The 24,469-nt window shown below is 43.7% G+C and overlaps 2 protein-coding genes across 20 annotated transcripts in view; one reads left to right on the top strand and one right to left on the bottom strand.

Annotated features, from left to right (window-relative positions):
- The window catches only part of LOC105423853 (cytosolic carboxypeptidase 1), a 30,868-nt gene that overhangs the window by 1,310 nt on the left and 5,089 nt on the right, over nucleotides 1-24,469 (bottom strand). For 18 of the 19 annotated variants that reach the window (XM_011633773.2, XM_011633774.2, XM_089080527.1 and 15 more), the window contains 15 exons: nucleotides 23,754-23,836; nucleotides 22,995-23,112; nucleotides 22,730-22,872; nucleotides 22,191-22,335; nucleotides 21,988-22,119; nucleotides 21,731-21,874; nucleotides 21,383-21,554; nucleotides 21,006-21,075; nucleotides 20,586-20,764; nucleotides 19,824-20,448; nucleotides 19,136-19,648; nucleotides 18,871-19,049; nucleotides 1,046-1,298; nucleotides 558-682; nucleotides 99-251 (listed from right to left, as the gene is read on the bottom strand). In XM_011633773.2, coding sequence (XP_011632075.2) covers nucleotides 99-251; nucleotides 558-682; nucleotides 1,046-1,298; nucleotides 18,871-19,049; nucleotides 19,136-19,648; nucleotides 19,824-20,448; nucleotides 20,586-20,764; nucleotides 21,006-21,075; nucleotides 21,383-21,554; nucleotides 21,731-21,874; nucleotides 21,988-22,119; nucleotides 22,191-22,335; nucleotides 22,730-22,872; nucleotides 22,995-23,112; nucleotides 23,754-23,836 — 3,034 coding nt within the window. Of the gene's footprint in view, nucleotides 1-98; nucleotides 252-557; nucleotides 683-1,045; nucleotides 1,299-18,870; nucleotides 19,050-19,135; nucleotides 19,649-19,823; nucleotides 20,449-20,585; nucleotides 20,765-21,005; nucleotides 21,076-21,382; nucleotides 21,555-21,730; nucleotides 21,875-21,987; nucleotides 22,120-22,190; nucleotides 22,336-22,729; nucleotides 22,873-22,994; nucleotides 23,113-23,753; nucleotides 23,837-24,469 lie in introns of those variants that run through there. The other variant, XM_089080540.1, reaches the window with a different exon arrangement.
- Nucleotides 11,423-18,701, top strand: nw (narrow). The gene is made up of 4 exons (XM_011633772.2): nucleotides 11,423-11,992; nucleotides 14,904-15,261; nucleotides 15,575-15,730; nucleotides 16,799-18,701. Exons 1-4 carry the CDS (start codon nucleotides 11,947-11,949, stop codon nucleotides 17,619-17,621), a joined length of 1,383 nt encoding a protein of 460 aa, XP_011632074.2. The 5' UTR covers nucleotides 11,423-11,946; the 3' UTR covers nucleotides 17,622-18,701.

The following is a 24,469-nucleotide window of genomic DNA, read 5'->3' as shown; positions in this document are numbered from 1 at the left end:
GAATAAATAATTTCAACGAATTTATTGATATACTATAAATTGATATACTCTTGCAAAAAGATTAGAAGAAATTTATGACAATAAACACTTTCACTTACTTTTCGACGATCCAATTGTCATCGCCGTCTTTCATCATAGATAAAGCTTGACAAAAGTCTCTTCCGATGGCTTTAAGATGCTCTGTATCGAGATGCAATCCTGCCAATACGCCTTGGTCGCATCCACAAAAACTGCTTTCCATCGTATAACTTCTAATTTGAATAAAACGTTAAAGATTTAAGATATATTTCTATTTCTATTTTTTTTTTTTTTTTTCAATTATGGCTTTGTAACATTAGCAATATTCTATAGATTTCTATAAATAGAGATGCAGAAGGTGATATTTCTCCAAGCTAATTTTAATACTAATTGCGAATTGCGACGACGTGCGATTTGGATTGGCAAAAAGAGAGACCTCTTTCGCGAGACACGCGAGACACGCGTAACCTCGACCTTGCTACATGAAATCTTATTGCGAGCGAGATCCCAATCTGCCCAGGATGTAGCCGCCGTTTTACCTCGGGACTCCCAGCTGCCGCCACACAGCTACTCGGGCGGTGGATTCCTTGTTTCTCTCGACCTTGAAGGAGCAGAGCGGCAAAGCAAAGGCTGGCGAGGTCCTCTGCATGAGATGCGGTAACATCTGATATAGAACAAGAATCGCTATGGTTACGAAATCGCGAAATTTCGATTCGCTTTGTCGAGACACAAAAGGTCCACGAAGTGGCCCGAGTGGAAGGACACTTTCTCGGACACTTTCTCAGTAACGCTGACTAATGACATTAACGTCGTAAAGCGACGCGCGAAATGAATAGCCGGCTGTCGGCGGGCTCAATTGCTCGTGCAAATCGAGAGCTCGGCCGTACGAAAGTACGGCCGCCGAGAGTGATAAACGTCCGGCCGGCCGGCCCGGTGGCAGATAAACGTAGGATAAATGATGGCCGCGCGCGAGACCTAAAAATATATTACCTAGCCCCCCCGATTCCCTTCCGTTCGACTCCCTTACCAAATACTGCACCGGCTGGTCCGGTTTCGCCCTGTCCGCGGCGCTCCAGGAACCCGACCTTGAACAGCCGAACAGAAACACGTTCTTCCTCCGCGAATGGCCGTGGTAGTCGACGAAAACGTGGGGCGATCTTTGCAGCACCCTGACGCAGTACTCCATCAGGCCCTTCGTGTGATAGATCACTGGATGGTACACCCGATTCGGATTGCTCCAACGTCGGTTTAGGTCCTCGTTCGTCAGACCGTATCGATTGCTGCCGACAACGAAAGCGGAATTCAAAAACGGACGACAAAAACCACGACGAAAGGGGAGCCGACTCTCTTTCTCGTACGTACAAAGGACACCGGTTTCTACTAGGCCGGACACCTTGCGGAATATCACGATCGCGCAAATGTCGCGATCGCTGAAATGTTGTTTTTAAAAAAAAACGGCCCTTTCTATTGCGTTGTATTCTACAACGCGTACAACGCGTAAACATGTCACACGTCGTTAACTCGTCGTCCCGCGAGACTGGAAATTCCGAGCTTAAGTCCTTCCGCTATGTGACGTATATATTTCCAACTCGGCTTTTACTCGGGTTCGCTTCGATATTCGCCGTGGATGGACGGAGTAGTATGGTATTCCAAACGACACACATAATGAGGTAATTCTAACATCTTCGAGCGTTAGCGCTTCGCGAGAATATCGGAAATATTTACGCGTCTCCCTGAGGAAGGGCAATCTGCAAGAATTATTTATTAACCAATTCCCTAAGACTCGAAGCTCTCTCGAAGATTCGCGACGTAAAATACATCCGGTAATTTCCTAACGCTTTTTTTATCAGAGGAGAGAATTTCCTTCAAATGTACATATGTATGTATGTATCTACGTGCGCGCGTATAAGCGCGCCATGATGGATTACATAACCGACGCATCCGACGATTCGTCTCGACGATGTGTCGCTTAGCTCGATCGAGAAGCGGAGGGGATCTCGCGCTTCAGAGATCATTTTCATTTAAGGATTCAGCCGCGGTTAGAAGGACGTTTCCGGCGGCCGGAAACCGAGTCGGAGGAAGTGACGCCTTCGTGTCGCGCATAGCTAATAGCGGGGGCACGGCAGGTGACAGCCGATGAAGACCGTCGCTTGAATTATGGCTGTCGTTTGGAAACGTCGCCTGGAAAAACGTATGTATATATCGTCCCGCGCTAATATCTCGATCTCGACGAGTATCAAGTAAATTCTTTTTCGAACTCTCGCCGAAGCGAAATAACGTCGCGCGCGAATATCTCTTGAGACGAGAGTCGAGATTCCGAAAAGGAACACACGGAGGAGGAATCAATTTAAATATTCCTGATGACAGATATACCCTTGTGATTTTTCAACGGCGATTTTGCAACGCTTGTTTATTTATATTTTAATGCAATTTTAATGCGAGGGCACATGGCATGAGTGACGATTGCCGTCTATACGCTGACAGTGTACACTTGATGGTGTCCCGTCGAGAGAGAGGACGTTCACCGACCACGTTCGCAGAAGCCAACAGCGAAAGAGGACAGTCATTCGAGATAATAGATCTCATCATGCGCATGCAACGCCAAAAAAGCGGTCGCGCCGCGCGCATCTCAGAACGCGCACCGAAACGAAATCGCGCGGAGAAGCGCAACGCGCTTCGTCAGGTAATGCCATTAAGAAACATTCAACATCTGGACGGACGAGCATTTCATCCGCGGAGTTCCCATTCTCTCCGAGAGCCCGAGATCACAGATTTGTACGCGGGGAGCTCCCCTTTCGAAATTTAATTTCAGAAAAGACCAGATCTCTCGCCAAAATTAAATTAAAATTGTGAGAAGCAATTAAATTGTCTGAAATTATTATCTAAAAAAATTAATTATTGCCTAAAAAAATGCCATATATACGAATACGAATACGAATGATAAATCTAAATTTCTATAATATGTAATCGCTTAGGCGATTTCTGAACGTTCAGAATCTTTCCCAAATTTATGGTAATAATATGAGTCTAGTGGGTAAAAAGAACTCACGGCGGTGAGTCATATGTTTGGAAACGATAATCGAATGACTGTAGAATGAGAGTGTCGCCGTTTTTTATTAACCGTTCAATATAATAGGCAGCATCAGTCTCTTCGTGTCGGCTGGCAATGTCAATGACTTCAAGAAAGAATCCTTGACTTGACGAACTTCTCTCACCTCTGTGGAGAAGAGATCCTGTACAAATTACACATAACCGACCGCTCGTTTCGGATTTGCTTCATGTCAAATGAGAATTCAAAGGAGATGCGTTACGTTCATACGTTACGTGATCTCGCGAATACTTAAAAAAATGATGAGACACTCGAATCTTGATGTGAGACGATTGCACTAACTATCGAGTCGAAAAAAATTTGCTCGAGGATTCGATGATCGACACTTCAATTGACTATAAATGCCGTTCATACGGACGCCAATTCTCAACTCAAAGGTATGATAATCGATCGTCATTAGACTTCTACTAATTTCGCCCCACTTTAAGTCCACTCTCGCGTTACGACCCCGGCGTGTAAACTAAGGCGTGTAAATCTAGTCGTAGGAAAATAGCGCGGCAAGGACGGGTGAAAAAAAGAGACGCAGGATACCGGATCGCGAGAGTTCTCGGAATGACCGACGGAAACAAAATCGAAGAAGAGATGAAAGAGCGGAAACGAGGACTCGCGATCCATTCTTGTGATCGTAAAGCGAAATCCTCTCCTTGGCAAACTTCTGCTTTCCTAGGGCCCTTCTCTTTCTACGTATCGCGTATTTCTTCCGTGAACTTTACTACCATCATGCCCGCTCGCGTCTATCTCCGTCCCGTCTTCTCGCGCGAAGCCTGGCGAAGCATTTTCTCCTGGGTTATCCCGAGGTTCGATCGTGCAACCGCCTCGTTGCGGACGTTTTTCCCTTCTCGGCTCCGTTTCCACCTCTCTAAATCTCACGCTCTCGTGAACAATCTTGTCGCGGGAGCATTCGTTTCGTAACGCGTCGCTAGCGCGATCGTTATATAATAGTGTTTGTTAGATGCCGTAAATTCTCTTATATCGCTAAAGTACTAAAGGGCGCACATCAAAATATTTATATATTGTAAATTCTGTAATATAAAAAAATAGCCAAGACAGACTCGATAAAAGATGCATCCGTGAGGATAACATTTTCACAGCGAAGAAGTTGATCTATAACGATCTACAAAGATCCTCGACCGGTCATTTTCCCCGATACGTTTAATCTCGATCAACGCGACATTGCGAAAATCCTAATTGAAAAAAGACGGGCAACCTGTTTGCCCGTCTTTGCGATAAAATAACTAAAAATACCGCAAACACCGTCGGCCGTAACGAGATTCGACATCGTCATTTCCAGCGTTCCAGCTTATTCGGAGGCACGCGAGGCATCTAATCGCGAATGTCATGAACATTCTGGACCCGCATCCCGGGTGTAATCGTGGCTGTTACACCCGTTGGGAGAAACCGAATGCCGATTCTCTCGCAATCCCGTCGTGTAAGGACTAACTGCACATTAGAATATTCGTGACCGGTCTCGATTTGCATTCCTCTTCCGACCCAAGGTCTCCGGCCGGAGCCGACCCTTTTTCTACGGGCGGCAAAGGGCGAGCAAATCCATTCGCCTTCTTCTATGCCTTTCTACCTTTCTCTCTCTTTCTCTCTCTCTCTCTCTCTCTCTCTCTCTCTCTCTCTTTCTTTCTGCCTCTCCTCTTCTCTCTTACGCTTGCCGGCCGTTTCTTCGAAGACGCTCGTCTCCGGCTAAAACGCGCGCCGACACGGTTTCCTCTCGCGGGGAACAAAACGCGTTGCTTTCTCGCGAGTTCTTGCGAGACACGTCGATAAGAAGCGGTGTTATAAATATAACACGGGGTGTTCGACGCAAACAACTAAGATTTTCATGGCGGATCGCAAAGCCTCCGAATAAATTACTTTAGAAATGGATCGGCCGGATAGGACGGTCATTTTAATATAGATCCATGAGCCAAATGATTCAATGATATCGAACACTTTTATTCGCCTCTTCCCCCCTGTCAGTCTTTATCTAGACGTTTTGAGAGACGCGAGACTGAAGCACTTGTCCGGAGCAACGTGAGATACCCTCGACGATCGAGACGAGAATCTCTCTCTCCTTGCCACTGATTAATTTTCTTAGAGCGGCCGAATGTTATGACGATGCAATTTCCGGTTGCACTATTATCGAAAACGATCACCAAGATAAAACAGTAGATATCACTATCAGAGGAGAAACTGCCATTCGTAAAATTACATTACTCTTATCGGTTCTCCTTACGTAGTTGCTACGGAGCTACGTAATTTCAATTCTAACGATTGACATTAGAGCCGCGAAGTAAAACGAGATAAAAACGAATTTCAACGAAAATACTCTCATCGTAACACATCGTATCACATATTAAAAAACAAGCTAACAAGCTTTCGTTCCACGCAGTCGTCTGAATACATAGGAATAAATCTCGTATTAAGCTCATCGAGTCTTACCGGAGCACTTTATTGCGTACGTCGCGTCGCGTCGCGTCCAATCTGCATATGTAAAGATAATGGCGCGCGCTGCTGCGTGTAAATTATTTTTACATACGTAGCCATAAGAGCGTGAATACCTCGAATGAATATGAGTACTCGTGTAGAAGAGCGTTTTTCTCGGGGGAAAAAGAGGAAAGAAAAAGAAGAAGAAACCCGCCATTGCTACGCCCGTACCGTAACGAGCTGCCCGATCGTGTTAAAACCTCCAGGCAGGGCGAGCCTCTTCACCTCGACCCCGTAATCGCGAGCGAGAGTTCACGGTTTCAGGTTCTAGGTCGTTTCTCTCTTAAATCCCAGGCACGTAACCGCAACAAGGGCGCGAGCGAATCCGGTCGCGGGCAGCATCAGCAGGGACGATCGGCTCCTAATGATTCGCGATCGAGCACCGCTCGTTATTACCGGTTCATTCGAACGTTCCGTCGTTAATTGCGGCACGACGTCCGTCTCTCTCGCGCCGGGAATAAAAGGAAAGGGAGAAGAGTGAGGAGAGATCGACCGCGCTGCGATAATGCCGTCCATGCGATCCATGCCCGCGATGTTACGTATTCTATACTATACGTGATTCCACATTCCGCGCGGTCGCTATAATTTCATTATACATCCCACAGAGAAACAAACTGTCTAAATATATATCTCCAGCGAGACCAGCAGTCTACATAATAAGATGCGCGGGTACGTAATCGATGAGCCGTGCTCCGGAGAAACGATCGGTAGTCGAAGACGATGTTCTCAACTTGGAAACCACCACCCGCCCGCCTTCCACGTCGTGATTGATTATCCGGACAATGTAGTTACGCGAGGGAAAAAAAACAAGACTCGCGTTGCTTCACGGTTGCGATCTCCTGTCATGCGCGTTTAATTAAATCTCGGAGCGGAAATTCGAAACTTCGCGACCGCGTAACCACGTTCACTTTCACGCACTTTATCGATTTTTATCATATTTGATTTTATATATATATATATTATTTACATCCTCGTAATATTTAATTTTTTAATAACTCTCGAAGAGTACGTTTCTATTTTGTAAAGTTTTGAAACAAACAAAAATAAATTGTTAAAGATAATCAAATGTGTCTGCTAATCAGAAAAAAATTGTTGCTAACTTATCGAATAAAAAGAAGTGTTGTAATAAAACTGCGATATTTGTTATAAGGTAAAATCAAATATGTTATTATCAACATTTCTGACAAGTGATTAATACTGAATATTATATGAGCTTTTTTAAGTAGTATTACTTGATGAAAGATCTATATCGCATTGTAAAAGTAACTTTAGAAACCGAAGTGCAGGTGAGAATCACTGTTTTAAGACTTTCCAAAGAAAGGAACAAATCCATAAGTTGTTCTGATACTAACTGAATTATGGTTCCCAAAGAATGAATCATAAAAAAGTGTGCAAGGTCGTGCGGCCCTCGTATTATGAAGTCGCTCCACCACTCCTACGCACTTATAATTGGAGATTCTTTCGGGATAGAACTGAATTCTATAAATAGTAACGCTTTTTTGGTATCTTCTCCAGTTGCCCGAAGCGATCTCTTTTCTTCAGTCCTCGTCTTCCTCGAGAACGCTTCACGATTCTTCGAGAATCGAATATGGAACGAGAAATGTGTATCCAGCAAAAGACGAAACAGAATTACCGCAAATTTTTGTAAACTACTATCTAATTTATCGTAAAACGATATAGATTAATCTTTGAATTTATACAAAAGATGACACACATCAAAAGCTGATGTCAGTTTGTGATGTCAGTTTATTGCCTATTTATTGACAAACTCAGATCTCACATCTCTCTTCTCGTCGTGAAAATAATTTTTAGATATATTTCAAAACACCTCGTGCTCCCTCGCGATCAATCGCGAAGCACCGCATGAGGATCACTGTCCTAGAGGTATCAAAATGGAGGAGCGAATATCGTCGAAGCCTTCGGGGCAGTATAGCTCCTCCGAGATCGTCTCGGTCCGAGGCTGTTCGCAAGCTAAAACCAAGAGTTCCGTACACATAGAAAAAAGGAGAGGAAGAGCGGCGCGGTGGGGTAAAGATGAAGGGGGGGGGAGGTAGCGAGGCAGGAGCGAGGGAGAGGAGCCGGCCGGGAGGGAAAAAGACAGAGAAGAGATGTGAGCGAGGGAAGGAAAGAAGAGAGCCTTACATAGCGATTGCTGGCAGGGCCTGAAATAGACCTCGGCAAGAATCCCCCTGTGGCATCCTCCCCCTTGCTTCTCCCGTTCCAGTCGCTTTCCTCTCTTCTTCCTCTTGGTCGCGCGGCCGCCCGATGGTCGCCGCTGACCGCCGTTGGCCGTCGCTGGCCGCCGCGGCGTACCCCCGTCTTCGCTTTTGTTTTAGCAAAAAAAGACCAAGTCCCTTGGCGCGGCTATGAAAAGTTGTTTCCTAGCATCTCCCTCACGAAGCGGATCAGGCGCAAGGGGGAGGGAAGAAGAAGGAGAAGAAGGCGAAGAAGACGATGAAGAAGAAAACGAAGCGAGAGAGAGAGAGAGAAAAGTAAGGCGGTGAGGGAGAACGGAAGAACGAAGAGACAACGACGGACGGCGATGACGCGAGTGGAGTAGTGGCCGCTGGAGGATCCGCGCTTGTTTATCCACCGCTTCTGCTTTCGTCTCTTATCCATCACCACATACGGAGAAAAGAACCCCGTAAGCACGTCGCCGGACCTAAGTGCACTCGAGCGGACGCGATGCATTCCCACGGGAATACCACGATGAGAACTCAACCTGTTAAACTGACCTATACCAAGGTACCGGTGGAACGTGACTTGCGCCTTGGAGGTACACGGCATTCACGGTTTGCGCTTAATATCCACAGAAATCTGAAGAAATTCCCCGAAGGCGAAATATATCCTATTTCTCTCGGGCGAGAGCGCCCGCGAGCGGTAGAAACCGATTAATTTTATTTGTAATGCTTCATCTTCGTATTAAAGGACGATCTATCACGGTAGGATGAATATGTACGAAAAGTGATAAATCTTGCCCGGACGTCGGGACCCGTCGTGGCCCGCGAGTAAAAAGACTCTCTTCCCCATTGATAAGATCCACATCGCGTCCTGTATCAAATGCAATTTTAACGAAGTAGTCGTGATGCGGCGACCGCGAAATGCCTCTCGAGCCGCGCGCCGTTCCGGCCGATTCATCTGCATTCTTGAATCGTGGTCCGCGAAGGAAACCGTCACGGCGTGCTATCCTGTCATTAAGCTCGCGGCACGGCATCCTTCCGTGCAAGAGCGGCAACAGGCGAGAGAGAGAGAGAGAGAGAGAGAGAGAGAGAGAGAGAGAGAGAGAGAGAGAGAGAGAGAAAGAGAGATGGTTTCCGTGGTGCGGTAGGTCTTGGATGTCACGCGAGGTCCTTTTTGCTCACGATCGCCCGCACAGTACGCCGCGTACCAGAAATAACACGTTGCGGTATATCTGATCATTGATCCGGCGATTCTGCCACCGGGCAGAATATCTTCGTGAGAGAGATAATACCGTATACGGACGGCGATGAGGCGAGTGAAGAGGACGCGAGGGGGACGGACGGGAGACGCACCGCGCTTTCTGGGATACGCGCCAGTTTTCCTTTCGTACCGGTATTGTGTTCGTACGAACTGGGGGAGCCGATATTTGCTCGCGATATATATTCGCGAGAGCAGGTGGATCGATCTCTCGGATCGAACGACGAGAGCACATGGTCAGAAATGAAGCCTACCTTGAGACATAGGCTACCTTTTTGCGATTCGCATCATCGACATAAACCTCTGCGTACCGATACATTCGGTATCAGCGTGTACAGCTTCATTGCTTCGTCCAAGTGTTTGTTCTATTAATAATTTACTCTTGAGAAGATATTTGTGCCAAAAAAAGTCTTGTCTTTTCCATGCTGATATATTCGCTCAAAGAAATGAAGGATCTTCATTCACGAGCAAATATATATTAAAAAAGTATATGTTAAATAGAGAAAAAAAAAAAGATTAAAAATAGTTGGACCAGACAATGAAAAATGCAAGATATCGATAAATGTAAATAATACGCTTTCACATCAAGAATGATCAAGAACTTCAAATTTTTAAAAACCGATCATTCAGAATTTCTTCATCCTTTTCCTCGGGACAGGAAACATCCACGATAACGATGAAAGAAAATGTCAACCGAGAAAAGTATACTTGACGCGACTGTTCCGATAAAGTATCGGCGTCTCGCATTAAGATTGCGAAGTGGCTCAAGACTACGGCTTGGGAGAAACCGCGTTCTTCACTGACCGATGGATGAGATATCACCTGTACGCAAATGGAGCGCGCGCGAGACACAGGGAGGAATGCGATAACTTGTTAATACATTTCCGTCAGCAGAGGGAACGGGGGGTGACGCGCATTGCGATACAATCTCATGTCATTAATCACGCGAAAGCTTAATTGAGACGCGCCCGGTAGTCATCGCACGCGCCGCGGCGCGATATCCGCGATGCGTGCATACGTGCGTGCGGCCCGCTCGCGTGTACCTCGGTGATTCAGAATTCCATCAGATCCTGCGACGACGACGACGACGACGACGACGATGATGCGCCTCGAGAAAAGTCAAGCGCGCGAAGAGACGAGCCGCGAGAGCGAGACGACGTCAAGGGACGCGAGGAAAGCGTTGACCGGTTGAAACTCTCGAAGTAGAAAATCCATCGTCGTCTCCTTCACGATGGTATGCGTAATCTCTCGATTTCTCGAACGCGGTCCCTCTCACGCGACATTATTAGGTAGACCGATATTTCGGACGGGCGCTCGAACGAGACTTCGTCACGTAAGTATTAATGATCGAGTCCGGCGACCGGTCTGTTTGTCCGCACAAAACTCGAGAGCCAGGTATCCAGGTACTGATGTTCACGAATCGGCCTTTCGCAAATCGAAGGTATAATTTACAGATTTCCTTCTCGGAGGCAGACGATTTGTTGCAATTAGCGTTGGATTTGAGCGTCACGATCGTGCGTGTCGTTTCGTTGACGAATAAAGTGAGGCGGATTTTTAGGGATATCGGGGATATCGGGATAGGATGCCTCCGAGGAGGCGTTCAGAAATGAAGTCTGCCTTGAAACCGGCGTCTTTTTGCTGTTCGCCATCGATACAAATCCACGGAGAACCGTGAAGATCGCGGCAAAGTAAAATTCCGTACTGCTAGCTAAAGAAGCGACGGCGTTACGACGAAGGAGGATTTACGGTGTCGAGAATACAAAGTAAGCAAGCGCGCGCGCACGCATATTGTTAATGGGATTAACATAAACGCTACGTTGATCGATATGGGGATAACGACGTTCTTGCTATTACTCGCCCTTCCATTATTTCACGTCCGCGCGGTACACCCGCTTGGATAAATGGATTATACCTCTTCACCGAGCAAACATTACTCAAACGACGACTTTGCTAGTTAATATAATTAACCCGACGTAATCACACGTTGTGAGTTAATTTATAATATATATAATCGCGCCAACGAGAGAATATGCGCATGTCTGACAAATGGCTGCTCGTCCGACAAGTGGAGCAGGCAATCGGTGCTTTGTTGCAAAAATAATTATTTGCTTTAACGATCGATGATCGATCGAGTGATCGATCGATTGATTGACTTATTATCCGACGTGAAGATGCGTACGCTGTTCAGCGTGTTTCATGTAACAAAAATAAAATTATTATTGAAATTATCTAGTAATTAAAAAAAAACATATATCAAAAACATGTCTGAGAACATGTTCCTTCATCTATCAAAAGTTTCAACCGTTAAACATCTATGAATATCCCGCGCGGATATTTTATGGCCGCAAGAAGAGAAGCGTACTCTAATATATACTCTCGATTTTGCACATCATCTTTGCAATCGAGGATAGAGGGAGGAGAAGACAACCCGTACCGAATCAAGCATGGCGTCATCGATCACGGGGCATGTCTCCAACATTGTTCAGCCCATTGCGTCTCTCTTCTTTGACCTTGTCACCCGCGGTTTTTTTATGGCACGGCTCGATTACTTTTCGATTTGTCTTCGTGTCGTCATTGTCGTCGTCGTCGTCGTCGTCGTCGTCGTCATCGTCGCTGCCGCCGCTGCCTCTGCCTCCGCCTCCACCGCCACTGCCGTCCCCTTCGTACGTTGAGCTCCTGCTCTAGGTTAGCCAGTGAATCATCTTCAACGACCCCCTCCTCTGGGATCCGGGCAGAGGACTCTTAAGGGGGCCCACGGCGCAGCGCGAGGCCAGTCCGAGAACGCGACCCTAACACTAACATTCGGTGTATTCCGAGAGAAAGAGAGAAAGAGAGCGAGAAGAGAATCGGAAACGGAAACGACTGACTGCTTGATCGCCGCACAGCCAACATAGTAATCGGCTAACATGAAGATCATCCTGTTGCTCTTCGTCGTCGCGGCCTTCGCTTCAGGTTAGTACCCTTTTACACCGCGACACAATGCCAGCCCGTTCGTGCTCGTTTTAATACCCGCGGTGACGTCTTCATTATTATGAAATGATTGTTCTCTTGACTTCATCATGGACGTGCTGATACACTCTTCCGCCCGACCATCGGCATCTCTTGCACGGTCTTCTGACCGTTCACTCGGTGCGCAGTGTTATTCGTGAAAATAGCATAATCATTCATTTTGACGACGAAGAAAATGTTACAATTACAAAAAAAAAAAGATGAAATTATAAAATCTTGAGGAAATCTCAAATTTTATCTAACTGAATTGTTAAAATTTTTTTTTTTACTTATTTGATTACATAATTCATTATGAATATTTCGTGACGTTGAGAAGAGAGATTTAAAAAACGTATTAACAAATATATATCTCTTTCTGAATCAGCCAATTGTTATATTTGAGATTTCTAATTTCCTAAGTCTCCATTTTTCTAAGTCTCAATTCATATTTTCTTCTCGTCGAACATACTCTCATATTTCAAAACTTTTCTATAATACTCCACATTTCCAAGACACGCATTTTTCTGTCATTAAAAAAGTCCTGCACCAACTGTTAGCACATTCAAAGTTGAGACCGGAAATAACCGTTGGTAGAACACGCAAGGGACTTAGCGTTCCGAGTACATATCGCGCCTCTTCAGAGTTTCTGTTCTTTCAGAATTCCACCCATTATAATGCAGATTCATATTTACAATTCGTATTTAATCTACTAAAAATTAAAATTTGACAGAAAAATACCTTTAAACCGTAATAAAGATAATTATAAGAAACATTAAAAGAAAAATTGTCCACCCCTTTTTAACAAAATATTCAATGTACCAAAAGGAATAAGTTTCACTTGCATTTATATGCAATTTACTTCGGAATCTCAACAAGTTAATGACGTTACAAACGAAGAAATCGCCCTGCATACGATGGCTATTCAAAGCCTCACTGCTCGCGGCCATTAAAAATAGAGGAAAGAGAAAGAGAAATTATAATTATGCGGATGAACGTTTACCGAGACCGTTTATAGAGGTTCGAGCGCAGTTCGTGTATGTGGACTCGTTCCTTGGACCGGGAATCTCGTCGAGTATCATTAGCCGAACGGCGGGAATGCGTTACGTGAACGAAGCTGTAGTTAAAGCGGCTAGTCGCCTCTTCTTTCACGCGCGCACACACCGGCGGCAGACGTCTCAAGGCCTTCGGGTCATTTACCACCACCTGCACATCCAACTTCACGATCCGGAACGTTTTTGCTCCGGATGCGCCTCTACGAAGTATCCAGAGCCGTGACTAGACTTCAACCGGCCAACTTCAACGGAAGTATCTTTCGCCGATCGTCTTGCTTCGTCGCCCGTCGACGACACGATTCGCGTCCTCGCGAAATTGGTCTTCCTTGAGAAATCCAGATTCGCTTCGATTCTCGCAAGGATTCTTCGGGAATGGCGTAACAAAGAGGTTCCCCGATCATTTTGTTTTTTTTTTTTTTTTTTTTTTTCCTTTCCAAAAATTAAACAAGCAAATTATATTATGATCTTTTCACATCGCTCTTCCTCCATCTGGACTTAAACCTTTCATTTCGATCTCGTTAATTACCGAGTCTTTTAAATGTCGTCTGTGGCTGTACATATAGGATAAATTCTTCTTTTTCTTCTTGCACCGAAACCTCCCTTTGTTTCGTAACTGTCTTACATAAGAAAATCAAGAAATATCTCGACTTATGCATCTCAAATGTATAATTAGAGTTTTTGTTTCTGTTACCTTTCTTTCCTTTTCTTTCTTAAATATTCAGATTTAAAATTTAAAAAATCAATTGTTTTATCGTCGCCACAGCTTATTCGCAACAGCTTTTGTAAAGACATAATTTATAAAATAATCGCGATTAAGAACGATGAGAAAGACTTGCATTACGACATTCGTTTACCTAGGGGCTATTCGGAGGTCTCTCGACACATCATAATTCATAAGTACAGTTAACCAAATAGCCGTCGCGGTTCAATGAACCCGCAACTTGATATATCGTGTGAACACTGTCCTTGTCATAAAGCTTCGAGTCATTGTGAAGCCGGCCAAAAACGCGCTGCGTCAGGGTACGCATTTAGAGTGAAATTAAAATCGTATTATGAAGTAGACGATGCTGAAATAATCGCTTCGATCTCGTCCCTCATCATTACTGTATCGCATATAATGCGATGAAGATGACGCTTCTTAACATATAAATTCGAACGATCTTTTTTTGCGTTGTCGAAATGTTTATCGTGAGACTTAGAGAGAGATTATTATAAATGCCCAAATCAAAATCTGGATTTTGATACGTTTCAATTTTATTGGAAGGTATTGGAAAGGTACGAACATTTTAATAGTAATAACGGTTCTCGCTAGCGAGCGTTGATTATTACAATACTAAAATGGAATACTGCATTAATATTCACTGAACGCATTTTTCCGGGTCCCATTTGCGGCATTGTCGGAACTCAACGACAAGCACGTACTTCGATAACGTACAAGACTGTCCAAAAAATATCGTTTTTAATCAAATATGTTTAATTAAAGTGAAAATCTTTCTCATTTCAATTATAATCATAACAAATAAAAATATAATGAGAGACTAATTTAATAAGAATATCATAATTGCAATATTATGATTACAAGAGACTAAATTTGTACGTTTTACAAGATTAACAATTCGTTAATTAATATAATTGTTATTACTTATTATTTTGCGTGCGTTAATTTAATGGCCAAGCACACATATATATATATATACAAAGTATGGCGAGAATGATATCAACTAATTTGCTCTAATTTCGTACGTGCTACAATTGCGTGAATACAGTCGCAGTTTTAAAATGAGACACAGCTTAAAGAAAATATACGAATGTTTGGTTCACAGCTCAGAGGATCACGACGATCCAGCTAGATGGCATACAGTACTTCGTGTCGCGAATGAATCCCTACAGTCCGGAACTCAATTACTTCCTGGCGTATCAATATTGCCGCTCGTTAGGCCTCCAGTTGGCGTCTTTCGAAACGAAAGAGAAGGCTGACACGATGACGCAATATCTGAAGAACGCCGGTTATACGAAATACGACTTTTGGACCTCGGGCAACAAGCTGGGTACCGACATGTTTTTGTGGATGAGCACGGGATTGCCGTTTAACGTCACCTTCGACTACATGCTGAAGCGACCTGGTAACAGACCCGCCGATGTACCACCTGGCACTGAACCTCAAAGGGTGGCGCGCGAAAGGTAACATCTTTGATCCTACTGCCAAATTGTGTAAAAAAAAAAAAAGAAAAAAAGAAAAAACCAATAAAAATAATTCACTGACAATTAATACCATTGAAGATTAAAAATAGCCGATTGAAAAATCAATTTCATCATATTTTTCGCGATCAAAAGACACCGCTTGCTATTCGACCCTCGTCAAGAACAACATGATTGTCCGCCGCTCTCTTCCGCAATTCGTTCTCTAACAAGCGGAAATTCTTGCATGATACAACTAACGACAAAATAAGTAGTTTCTCGTTTAAATTCCAAAAGGCAAGTCTCTCGATTTCAGCGGCGACAGCGGCAGCGCGGACGGATGCGTCGCGATGGTAGCACCTACGTTAGCATGGGAGGCGCAGGATTGCACCCTCGTGAAGGACTTTATCTGCGAGCAAACAAGATGCTATTACTACAACTACGGCAGCATTCCAGTCTCCGCGACTCAGGGGTAAGAGGTGAGATAATACTTGTCACAAAAATACACGAGTCTGTTGAAAGAAAGGAGAGAGAAAGAGAGAGAGAGAGAGAGAGAGAGAGAGAGAGAGAGAGAGAGAGAGAGAAAGAGAGAGAGAGGAAGAGAGAAAGGAAGAGAGGAGCTCTCGGAGGAAATTCCGACTCTAAGCGAAGCTTGCTTATGCACGGACAAAAAGTAAATGACCTTCCAGCGATAAGACATGAAAATATGATAATTGAACTTCTGCTTATCCCTCCTGCTACCGAAGTATGCTGAGGTAGCTGACTTTAACGACGGATGAGATTATTATTAACGTTACGTATATTCCCGTAAGTACGTCCCGTGACGACAACGCGTCACTGTAATTCCAATTTCGTGGAGCTACGAACTTATCTCTCCTTTTTTCAGTGAGTATTTAAAGTTTACGAGGGCGTGAAACGACGTGAATACTCGTAACCGGATATCGCCGGAACGAGCCTTTTCCTCCGTGCAGTCTAGCGAGAGATAGAAATAGCTTGGGACGAGGAACGCTTTTTCTTCCGCAATTTGCGATAAAATAGGAAATGATCTTGACTCGTCAGTGTCAAATCAGTCAGTGTCAAACCAGTTCTTCGAGATCTTCCTCGCATATAGCTAATAGCTTCGGGACGGAAGTGTCGATGAATGAGCATAGCTCAACCACGATATGAAATTCCTTCAGCAAATGCCTTCACAGCTTTTTCTTAATATAATGCAATTCTCTCGCTTCCTTTTTGACACACAATACTCAACAAACGATACACTTCTCACGCACATATGTACACATGTATGGCTTCACTTGGTTGTAGATACGTATAATCGCTATGAAAGTATTTAAATCGATCTATATTACTACAATAAAAACGCCTTTCTTTGCTATTAATATACAGCGCGTGTAAATTTACGTGGGCCACTAATAAAAGTCGCAAAATGCTAATTTAACTTAAATATCAATTAGAAATTTACGAAGAAATAATTATTGTAATTCTTGTAGAAAAAAAGCGAAAGGGACAATCGTCTCTTACGAGCCCCGCGTCTTTTCAGAAATCACAGACCCTACATCACGACCACCTCGGCGCCAGCCAGCGACGACCAAGCGAGTGATCACGAAACCGACATGACTAACATCGACGATCACCGTTCGGATGACGCCCAGGACGAGCAGGAGGCAACACCACTAGAAGCGGACGCATCCATGGGCGAGAAATTTTCAGAAGACCCGGTCGTCAGCAGGCTAATCACCACGGCCGCTCCCGCATCTGGCAATCAGCAGCAGCAACAACAGCAACAACAGCAGCAGCAGCAGCAGCAGCAGTATCAACACACAGGAGCGACGGCATCGGCGACGTCGCTGTTCGACGACGGTGACGAGCGTGAACGCGCGGCTGTCGGCGACCTGGACGACACCAGACCGGAGCATCTCCCGGACATCGCGAGCCTGTTCACCGGGCACGTCGCCGTGGCGTCTCAAGCGCGCAAGGACAGCGTCTTCGACGGTCTCGAGACTCGCGAGGTCCTACGGTCGTCGATTTCCCGTCCCGCCGTCTCCTCCGCCTCCTCCTCCTCCTCCTTCTCGTCGGAGATGAAGATGGAGCATCGCGAGACCCCCGATTACGGCGACCTGACCGCGGAAACTGAATTGCCGAACAACGGTCTCGAGGACGCCCACACGATCGGGCCGTACGACAGCGTTCAGGATTACGTGAACGATCAGCCGGCGGACACGGCGGCGTCATCGGCGGACTCGGCGATGATGAAGGACCAGGACGACGACAGCAGCACGATCCTGCCAGATGCGGAACCGGCCTACAGGTACAACATCAAAGTACGCACCAACGGCAAAGTATTAGACCCTCCGTCCAAGTAACGCTTTACTTCCTCCTAGGCAACGTCGCGTTATTTTGTTGTATAAGTGACAGGAACACATCGACATTCTTGAGGAATTAGATATACACACACACACACACACACACACACACACACACACACACACACACATATATATATATGTATATGTATATCACGAGTGCGTTTTGCACGTGTGGCACGAGCGAACTGTCGCCGAATTGTTGCGCGGATCAGACAGGTTGCTACCATTCTCATCACACACATACACACACGTGCGCGCGCGCACACACACACAGATTCACACACTCGCTGTTTAACTTTAATTTAAGGCGTACCCGATATAATGCTCGATAGTTTTCAAGAGGCACTGTTATCAGCTTTCTCGGTCGGCGGCAGGCAGAGATGATTATTTCGAATCGTCCGTTATGATAATTAACACAAATGAATAATGCCGCGGCTCGGAAAATGATATTATCAAAAGTGTGGAAAAGAAAAATCATGATATCAAACGAATTATTCTCCTGCCGACGTTACTCGACAAGCTATACATTTTCGCAAGGGCATTTACTCGATTATTCAACTCTCATTTTCTATCATCGACAACGCCGGCGAAATTATCGTATCACTTATTCCGCATTTTAATCCTGTATTTTTTTCTTATCAAATTCTCATATTCGTTTAATTGCGTCAATAAGGTTCAGAATATTCAGATAAAAGGAGAAAATATTAAAAGTCCAAAGATTCATTGTCGAATCAGACCGTCAGTTTCCGTCAGCATCTTATATCTTCATAAGATAATCATCGTCATCATAGTTAACATGTCTATACGTCTGCAAGACGAAACGTTTGACAGCCAGACGTATTTTCGAAGTACTCCGAGATACGTGATGGACGTTAAAGAGACCGCCAAGAGCCGGTCGTAAATGTTTCCGTCATCCAGACGTAAATAACGACCGGCGTACGTAGTTTCATCAATATGAAACGTTGCTCTCTAGTTGCTACGGTAAGTCACTTCCACATTTAATTCTGCGTATAACGGCGCAAATGTGCGATTTGTGTAACTAAACTTTAATAAAGGTACAACTACAGTCTTATGGTATCGCGCGTCAGCCATTTGCTGTTTTCCCTCTTACATCCATTCCTATCCTTAAACGAGTCGAGTTTAAGAACTATTTTATACTAAACTTAAGAATACTTAAGGAAGCCTCCGCTTTTCCGTTCAACAAAGAGAAAAAAAAATGTTAAAATATACGTAATCGTTAACTCACCAGCCGTTCACGACTCCTTCTATATTTAGCATAGGAATTATTTTGAACACATAATCGTCACGTAAACTGCTGGCGTACTGGCTGTCACTTAGGAGGGCCTCCATGGTTCCGTGCATCACCCAAGAAGCGTTGCTTTCACCGGGATGTACTCTGGACGTTAAGAAGATCATCTTTCGAGTCTGGAAGAGGAAAGATGATGGTTAACTCAGCAAATAACTGCTGCGTCAACCAATGCGCTGTTATATCCCTAAAACAGATTTCTCACATGTATAGGATTGGTCTCGGAATCTGGTGATGTAATAGTGAGTACAGGATTTTCATTGCCGTTTAAAGTTTCGCAGAGGGTCTCCGCGCGAAAGTACACATTCGCTGCGGAAACCGTTCTCGTCCATTTCCAGATGTTGGTCATCAGCCGACTGTACGTATACGGAAAATGGTAAGCCAGATAACAGACATCATAATCGTGTGGAAATGTGACCGTAAAGGACGTCGTAAAGTACGTTTTCCCCCTGGTAGGCCGTTGATAACAATTCCGATAGTAACAAATGTCGACGCCAGTCCTCATCCATCCTGGTTTACCGCATTGCGCTTCCATGACACTGAACAGTATGGGCTTCATGCCAAAGTTGAACTGCGAGTTCGTCTTTTCGCAGTTGATTATATTGAATGTATACGGTATACTCGCTTCCATGCTGGAGACCTCGAAATAAAACCATTGGTGTCTGGAACCGCTGTTGACATCTGGCGTCAGGATAAGATCGTATTCCCGTTGACCTATCTAAGAAGAAAGCAAATACGAAACGGCGATATGACAAAATTTAAAACAAAAAAAAAAAAAAATTATATACATATCGAAATAAACCATAAGTCACCGTGTTAAATCATGGCATGAAGTCTTATGTAATACGAACATAATCACATTATATAAAGCGCAAGTAGCAGACCGACCGTACCTGAATAGCTTTCCTCAGATTACCGCTTTCAAATCTAGACTCGAACTGTAATCGCTTCGTGTCCAGGTGGTTGCGCTTGCCAACTCTTTTCTCATCACAATTGCCGAGCAACCGCTCGTCGCCCGACGATCCCCGGGAGGTGGAGTTTGCGAGAGCGTCAAGATCGTAAACGACTTCCTGAACAATGGCAGTGGCGTGGAGACCGCGTTCCACGCAGGTCAGCAGTTTCGCGCGGCAAACCTTCCTGTCCTTAATGTTGAGCGGCTCGGCTTTGCCCAGACCATCGCCACCGATCAGGTCCGGATAGGCGACCTTGACGAAGTCGATAACGCTTCTCGCCCTGCTCGCTACGGCGCAATACGCGTACCGATCCGTGGCGTTCGCCGACACGTTTTCTAGGACCTTCAAACTATGCGTGCCGTTCGTCAATTGACCCTTCGTCGTAGTACCGTTAGAGCTTGAGAAATCCATGATCGGAGTCCTCGTTTTTCCCGCTTTCATAAGCGCCGAGTTTATCTCGTCATCATCCTCTATCAAACAAAGATCGGTCAGTTTGGCGTTCGACGATCCGACGATGTGTAACTGCGATCGCAGATTTCCTAACTCCTTGAAGAACGTATGATATCTAGAAAAAGAAAAACATTTCTCATTGATAATTATATTTAATATGTATTTATATAAATAATATAAAATATATTTAATAAAATTATATGTATAAAAATTATATAAAGATCAATGTGCGTTAGGAAAATAATCTTGTACCCAGCAAGATCCTCCTCGGATCTCCGCGAGATAAAAATCCCAGCGAAGAATTTACTTTCGTCCACCTCGTCTCCTACGTGAATTTCATTGTCCATTATATTTCTGGAGTCGTGGCTCTCCTCATCGTCGCCGGAATCCAAATCACTGTACGATCTACTGATCGAAGCCACACTGTTTGCCTATACAAAAAAAAAAATCGATATAAAAGTCGCAAGTTGAATATTTTATATGAACGGTACAAGTTCCAATCAGTATGAATATGCGAATATTACAGTATTTTCTATATAAAGCGAACAATATTAAATGAAATATGTGACATTAATAAATGCGTGCCTTAATTGGATGTCGCATAATGCATCGAATGTTATGCTCGCGACACATTATGTTAATCCGATTTATCATAAGAACATATAAACACACCTGACTGTCGACATCGCTACCGCTTTCAGCACTGTTCGCTCTGTTGACATTCACTTCGGGGAGAACAAATCTGCATGCGGAAAATAGGATCAATTAAAAATTCAGTGCACATGCAATTATGGAGATACTATCGCGCCGTTCGTAAAATGCGTTTGTTTTTATTTATAAATATAATATCACAGGGCTATTTATCTGTTTTGTTACTCGATCTCGATCGTGACACTAAAAAGCGAGAGCGGACAAAAAAAAGTGTCCATGACATTTGTACAATACTCTTCGTAAAAAAATACTCCGTGTATACATTGGAGTAACAAGCGTGTTATAATTATCTCAAGATACGGTGTATTAATCGAGATGACCTCGAACGTTTCATTCACCTCGCAGGAGACATTTCGGGCACCGGTAATTCCTTTTTCTCCAGGCACTGATTGATTATCCCACAAATACGCGATAACAGGCAGTCATACGCTTTGTCCTCTGGACAACTCGTACAGAACCGGTACAGTAGCTGTAGACCATTGTTCGACTTGATAGCCTTCCTTCCAGCTTCTAGAAGAGGACAAAAAAAAATAAAACGTGCGTACTCGGCAACTTTGAAGAGAACTACGTTTAATAGAAGATGATGACTGTAAATACAAGCGATTAGCAAGTCTCTCAAACTACTATCCTTCGAGAGGCAATCTTCTCGTAGAAAACTTTTGTAGAGTCAATTTTAATAAACCTACTTATTACGCAGAGATGCTGAAGCGTGTTAAGAGCGTAATTACAAATCTTCAGGCGCATCTGTCCATCACATCTTTCCCATCTCTCGAAGATTCGCATCAGCAGGTGTACCATTCCTGCCTTAACGAATTTGTTACAACACAGTTCTGGAAGTCAAATGTCCGAAATGATACCACGAAAGATCTCGTGAAAGTGATCTCGTAACTTTAATTAATAAAAAAAAAAAAAAAAAATGAAATGTTATATGAGACACACGTACTATTGGTCGTTAAATGTTTGAAGCATTCCAACAATGTCCTCAGCTTTAAATGTGGCATATAACCAACGCTGACAAATGTTTTCTCCAAAGTAGCTGTGATACCGTCCTTTACTAACGTTTGCAAGGAAAAAGCTGGAAATATTAATAATATGTTAGTTTATGATCTTCAAAAAAATTTTTAGATAAAAATGATAATTACTTACAGTTTTTAGCAAGAGTTTTAATGATCAATAACAACGGCAATAATGTCTTGCTGTTGTTGTAGTGTTGTTTTAACAATGCATGGAACACTTTTACGGAGTTGAGCAGTTTTATTTTTGACACAAACTTCTGGTCCCTTTGAGCCACCTAAAAAGAATCATAAATCTTAACAATTTATATAGAATATATTATAAAATAGTAAAAAATTATATATACTCATTTATCTTTTAAATTGATCTTATCTCGTAAACTTTAAGTATTTCAATATAATTCCAGAAATAAAAGCAATAATAAAATATAATGTACAAAATCATAATGGAAAACTAAAAATAATAAAGATAAATTTTATACAAAAAAAAATTGAGATTAAAAAAATATTTTCTTAGACATACGCAGTGCGATCGATAAAAGTTCTGCTGTGCAGCTATATAACGTGTTTCCTTCTATCGCAGAAACAGCGAACTAAAATAATTGTTTCTAATTACAAAAAAATTAAAATTAAAAAGAAATTTGTTACAGTGCATCAGTCTTTGAAAATCACCTGTCCCAAAATCCAGAGGATCTCTTGAGTAAGTACTTCGCTCGTAATACTGTCTGCGTGTTGCAGATTTATTAAAAGTTTAACTAGGACTTGCGTGATGCCTAAGTTGATCAGTTGAATGACCGCCATTCGGCTACTGGTTCCTATTAAAGGATGAATACGTCACTTCCAAAGAATAAGTGTTAGGAATTTAAATCTGAAAATTCAGCAAAATCTCCGTTTTCGGAGAGAAAATATTTTAACTATAACAAACAATTGCAATTACTTGTGGTGTTTTTATTCTTGCTACCCCTCTCCTTAGATTTGCTTTTGGTCACTCGGGGCGATATGCATTCGTGCAATATGCCGGCGATACTGCAGTTAGCAACGTGGTCTTTGCAGTTCTGGAAAAAAATTTCTGGAAAATAATCTTAATTTTTCCACAATTGTCCTCCTTGACATATTGTGAAGAAGTATATTGATCCTTTTCTTTCTTTTTCATCTGTACGGTGATAAAAATTTTTGCGATCATACAAACAAAGAATAATTATGAAGAATCGCGCGGATGGATAACGTGTAAGTAATTATTTTATGTGGGCGTTCCGACACACTTGACGAGACAGGTATCCAGATTTACGATTCTCGGTCTCACGACTTTCTCGAATGTGTAGACAATGCAGAACGCGCGGAACGCGCGTTGTTGCGTGACACAGATGCGCGCTATTTCTCAGGTAACGCTAATTACTACAGTTACTCAAACTCGCAGTTCCACGTCGTGTCAATGATGTGCCCGCCGAATGACGCGTAAACCCGCATGTAATTTTCTCTCTCTCTCTAGCTCTCTCTCTCTCTCTCTCTCTCTCTCTCTCTCTCTCTCTCTCTCTCGCACACACGCGTATCGATCCCGGCTGTTGTTAACACACGAAACGATCGTAGCTTATCCGCAGCGCCGATAAGACGTTGCACGTTACAATTAACGGGGAGCGATGAGAGATAACATGACAAAAACTCAGCCGAGTATTTATTTTAATTAAAAATTATTCACCTCCAGGGCCATAATGAACGATTCCATCGCGCCGGAATTCTTGCGCCAGAGCGTTTCCAACGTGCGCTCGCGTATCCGCCGATCTGAAAGACACACACGTGAAGCGATAAAACCGTTTTACTCTCCGTTGTGTGTTTTAGTCGTGTTTTAGTGTGGTTTAGTCGAATTCGCAATTTATTCGGTGGCGCCAGATGGGCTAGTGTCTCGCCAATGCCAGGTTGGCCTTAACAGATGGTGTAACAGCGTGTTCTTTAAAAAAAAAAAATCAAGAATACCAAGTAATTTGGCACGACATGCACTTATATCAAACTTGACAAAGTGCCAATTGAGGATCAATGTCACGAACAATGTTCGTAGAAAGTTTACGTAGGGAAACGTTAATTGAATGCCCTTGCAAATATAATCGATACGTCTGCAGTGTGGATCATGGAGAATAATATAAATTATCCTACAATTTCTGGTTCTGATGTCAAACGTGGTGGTGACGCGAAACGTGACCTACCGGCGAAAATTTAGCGATACCTAAAAGTATCCAACTATGTTGCAAAATGATCGCGCGTGTAATGCGCGAACTGAAACTCGAGCGCGCAGTAAATTCCGCGATTCGCTCGCGAGAACACCGGCCAGGAAGATTGCCAGGCTCTTATCAAATTGGCGTACGAGCGCGACCCGAGCGTGTATCGTTCGGTGTCATAGTTTTTCTGGACGTCGGCCAA

This window comes from Pogonomyrmex barbatus, unplaced genomic scaffold (assembly GCF_055798465.1).
Source record: "Pogonomyrmex barbatus isolate J1 unplaced genomic scaffold, ASM5579846v1 scaffold3, whole genome shotgun sequence".
Taxonomy (NCBI): domain Eukaryota; kingdom Metazoa; phylum Arthropoda; class Insecta; order Hymenoptera; family Formicidae; genus Pogonomyrmex; species Pogonomyrmex barbatus.
Note: the sequence above shows the minus strand (reverse complement) of the source record. Positions and strands in the feature narration are given on the sequence as shown.